The sequence below is a fragment of the Zootoca vivipara genome, chromosome 13 (genome assembly GCF_965207765.1).
Source record: "Zootoca vivipara chromosome 13, rZooViv2.hap1.1, whole genome shotgun sequence".
NCBI classification, from domain to species: domain Eukaryota; kingdom Metazoa; phylum Chordata; class Lepidosauria; order Squamata; family Lacertidae; genus Zootoca; species Zootoca vivipara.
This window is the reverse complement of record NC_142596.1, coordinates 1,930,125-1,934,314: the sequence shown is the minus strand read 5'-3', so window position 1 is coordinate 1,934,314 and position 4,190 is coordinate 1,930,125. Positions and strand designations below refer to the sequence as shown.

The 4,190-nt window shown below is 47.0% G+C and overlaps 1 protein-coding gene across 1 annotated transcript; it reads right to left on the bottom strand.

The window, feature by feature from the left end:
* Positions 1–1,504: 1,504 nt before the first annotated feature.
* Positions 1,505–3,099, bottom strand: LOC148683605 (uncharacterized). The gene is made up of 3 exons (XM_088657233.1): positions 2,420–3,099; positions 1,845–1,973; positions 1,505–1,651 (listed from the first exon to the last, which is right to left on the bottom strand). The coding sequence occupies exons 1-3, from the start codon at positions 2,981–2,983 to the stop codon at positions 1,505–1,507; spliced, it is 840 nt and encodes a 279-aa protein (XP_088513359.1). The 5' UTR covers positions 2,984–3,099.
* Positions 3,100–4,190: the final 1,091 nt, after the last annotated feature.

The following is a 4,190-nucleotide window of genomic DNA, read 5'->3' as shown; positions in this document are numbered from 1 at the left end:
CCTCTCTAAAAGCTCTTTAAATAGGTCCATGGCCAAACTCGCTGCATTAGCTGATGCGATGGCCGAATAGATAGTCTTCACTTCTTCCGAGAGAAGAAGGTGGGTTAACTCAAAATTGAGAATGGGGGTCCATTTTATTCTTCTAGGTGCAGGTTGATCCAGATTGGCGATGGGGATGAAAAATGGATTAGCCTTGGCTTTGTTTGGAGATAGGCCATCTAGTACTAGGGTTAGTGGTAGGTGGTCACTCTCGGTATTATGCTCCACCTGGAACTTCGACACAAGGTTGTAGACAAAACTTGATATCAATATATAATCAATAATGCTTCCGCCCACCTTTGCAAAGTGGGTATATTCCCCTGGGCGGTCCCCGGCTTGGTTGCCATTTAGTATTGTCAATTCCCTTCTTTTTGCAGCCTGGGCTAAGCATAGCCCCGAATAGTTGCATCTGCTGTCTCTGGAGAGTCGTGTGGGGCCTATGACTGTTGTACTTCCAGGGTCCTGAATCTGATTGTATTGTCTATATAGGTTGTAATCGTCTGTTCCCATGCGTGCGTTAAAGTCCCCACCGATTATGATTGGGGTGGATGGATAGGAGGATTCAAGGGGCTCTAGAAACGCTTCCAGCTCTTCCCAATTAGCTTTAACTATGGGTTTTTTATTACAGGGGGGCAGATAAACATTTACCAGCAATAGTGCTTCTTTCCTGAGATTAAGTAAAACAGCCGTCGCTAGTGAATTGCAGCTTGGTAGGACTGTTAAAGAGTGTTCTAGCTCTATGGAGACAAGACTGGCTAAGCCTCCACTTGGCCTGCCTCCCCTTAGGGATGGTGTGGCGGGCAGAGAATGGCAGGAATATCCGTTGAGCAGGATGGGATCAATGTACCAGGTCTCCTGCAAAAGGATGATGTCGTATTGCTTGAGAAGTGTTATGAAATGTTGGTTATTTTTCTTTGCTTGCCATCCTGCGATGTTCCAGGACATCAGCTTTAAGTCCCGACGTCTCCGTGATATCAGATCGTCGATTCCACACTGTCCAACAGTCCTTTTTTGTCTAAAGAAATGCTCCCATTGGATCTATTAGTAGGCATCTGCTTCAAGGGAGAGTGGTATGCCTTTGCTCTTAATGTGGAGTTTGCAGTTACGGGAGTAGCCATTTCATTGGTGGAGAGCTTGAGATAGTCAATCCATGCACTCGGGGATGTCGCTGCCTGATTTGCTTCTGCCTTTCCATAGGCTAGCGGGGGCTGATCTTGGTGTTCCGCGTCTACACATTTAAAGGAGCCTCCCGTCGTCCTCTTGTCCACAAAGCACTTAGGGGAAATGGGCCATATATGTAGGCCCTCCGTCATCTCTCCATGGTCCTCTTTTCTAGCCAGCCTTGTTCTCAGCGTGTCCAGTCTTCTCAGGATTTCAGTTTGGGCTGGCAGCTGTAGTGTCCAAAATCGATTTATTAGAGCGTCCTCTTCAGCAGAGACGGAGTCTTCTCTGTCACACGGATGTACTAGGCTCTCCGGAGAGGCAGTGACTTCCTTCTTTGATTTTGGTGCGTCATGTTCAGCATGCTCCTGCTTTTGCACTTGGCTCCTGGTATGTTGCTTGTGTGCTCTTCCTTTTTGTTCCTCTGCTCCTGTCCTCCTTTCTGTCTTCGCTGCCAATAAGGAGGTTGGTGGGGCTCTGTTTTCGAAGAATCTTAATAAATCTATTCTTTTCGTTTTGAATAGAATCCTTGTTCTCAGGATAAAGTTGACCAATTTGTGATCAGTAAATGTGATCAGGGCTCGTATTGATTGTCCGTCTTGGTATAGATATTCTATATCAGCGCGGTCGGCTGCTTTTACTACCCCCGGTAGAATGCCATTTATGACAGTCAGCAGATGTTTCACACGATCTATCCCTATGCAGGGGCTCGGTGGTTTAGGGTAGTTCACGAATACGATCTTATTTGGATTTAGGACCAGATTCCAGCCATTCTTGGTGTGTGGGGCTGGTGGTTCTGATGACACAAGCCCGGTGATGTTAGGTGCCCCTAATTCATTTCTGTTTGCGATTACAGCAGGAGCTCTATGTAAGCCCGAGTCGCGAGTGTCTGTGGGTAAATTTGTTTCTTTAGTTGGACTGGGGGGGCACAGGAGAGAGGCGTCCATGGGAGAAGTGCTTTCATTGAGTGTACTCAGAGATTTATTCTCACACCCAGAGTCACTTTTGGTCTTTGTCAAGCCTTCTTTGCTGGTCTCTTTCTTACCTTGTACTTTGGTTTTTTTTGTTGCAGGTAAGGGGGGGGATGGTAGCAGGTCAAATAGTTTCTGCCACTGTTTTTTGCTGATGTGTAATGTTCTTCTAGACTGCTTTATGTTTTTAATATTTTTGCTTTTCTTCGTCTTCATCTTAGGTCTTCTCTTGCTTGGTTTGACATTACATAATGTGTGGGTTCTGGCTTCTGCGTCGGGGACACTCTGTCTATCTGTTTGAAATTATCCACGAGTGTTAGGAGTAACCCATTTGTTATTGCTAAGAAGTTTGTAATATTGAGAAGGTCTGTGCATATCTGTTGTATCTGGTTCTGCAACTGGTCACTCTGCTCTTCTGTATTATCACCATTCACTAAGGGCCGAAGTCCTTGGGGTCCTTGGTGGTTTTCCCTGGGTTTTTGTGGTGAACTTGGGGGTTTGGGATCCATAATGTTGAGCAGGCTAGTCGCCGTGTTATTCTCGGCTAGAGCGAGTTCTTGCGCCAGGCTCATAGAATAGTTTGTGCTTTCATGTTCAGTTTGTAGGTGTTTACGTTGGATTGACCAATCCAGCACTGCTGAGGTGGCTTCTATTGGGGATAGTTCATTCTGGGCTCCCTTATCCCCTTCTTTGTGGGAAAAATAATTAGTGATTTTGCTTTGCCTCCTTCGGGGCCCCTTCACCACCTTCTCTTCCTGAGGCGATGTTAGCACAATTCCCAAATCCTTACAGTGCTTCCTGGTGAATACCATCTTGGATAAGGAGCAGTGGGTGGAAGGCAGAAAGTAAATAGTTAACAACAGTTGCTGGGGTCTCTTTAATTCAGAGATTCACACGGTTGTAGCTGAGTAGGAGTAGGGCTACACCCTTGCTTCCACTTTGTTCCCCAAGCTGATGGTTGTCTTGTTAAAGCCAAGATGACTCTCCGCCCGTTTACACCATCGAGCCGGCTTTCTCACCTTTGATGATGCGGGGGTTTCTGTGACTCGTTCCTCCCGATTAGCTTGAACTGTATCAAAGCGTCGGCCGCAGGGCGATAAAACAATAAAAACGCCAGTTTGGAAGGCGAAGACAGAAGCGGAGATGGGGCGATGGGGCAAACAGTAAGTCATTAAAACTGTGGACTGTATAAAAAAGGTTCCTAGAGGATTTAGGAACAGTTTAAAGTCTTGGTTAAAGGCCGCGAAGCTGACTAAGCTGCTGTCCTCGTCGCCATCTTCCCCTCAAGAGGGAAGTCGAGACGGTTCCACTCTCAAACAGCTTTTACTGTCAGAAAGTTCTTCCTGAGGTTTAATTGGAATCTCCTTTCTTGTAACTTGAAGCTATTGATTCGAGTCCTGCCATCCAGTGAAGAAAAAAAATCTAACCTAGCTTAAGGTTTCCAGATTTTTTTCCAAAGAATCCAGGGACACATTTTTTTAAGAGAGAGAGAGAGAGAGAGAGAGAGAGAGAGAGAGAGAGAGAGAGAGAGAGAGAGTCTTTGCCCTTCTGATGCTTTCCTACCTCTCTTCCCCAGAAGCAGAAGCAGCGTGGCAAAGTCGGGGCTCCCCTCCTTTTTCTCTTTTCTCTCTCTCCATTCTCCTTCTCCTCTCCTCCTTGTCTCTGCATTGGCTCCGGGTTTTTCCTGGCAATTGGCCGGGTGGCCGGATGCTCTCGCTCCTGGCTCGATTTGGGTCGTGGGGGTGTCCAGCAGTTCCCCCAGTTGATGTGCTGGGCGTCTCCAGTTCCCCCTCAGCAGTGGCGGTGGCAGCGGCAGTCTCAACAGCCCAGAGCCAGCCTGGTAGTGCAGTTGGCTCTGGCTGGCTTCAGGAGCTGCTCGCTGCTGTGGCACCTGCCATTTTGCCTCGCCGGAAGTCCCCATATGATGTGTCTTGTGCCGTTGAACCAATCAAGCAACATTCATTCCCTACTAATAAATCTACAACACTTAAAATATAAATCTGGGGACATTAAATGAAA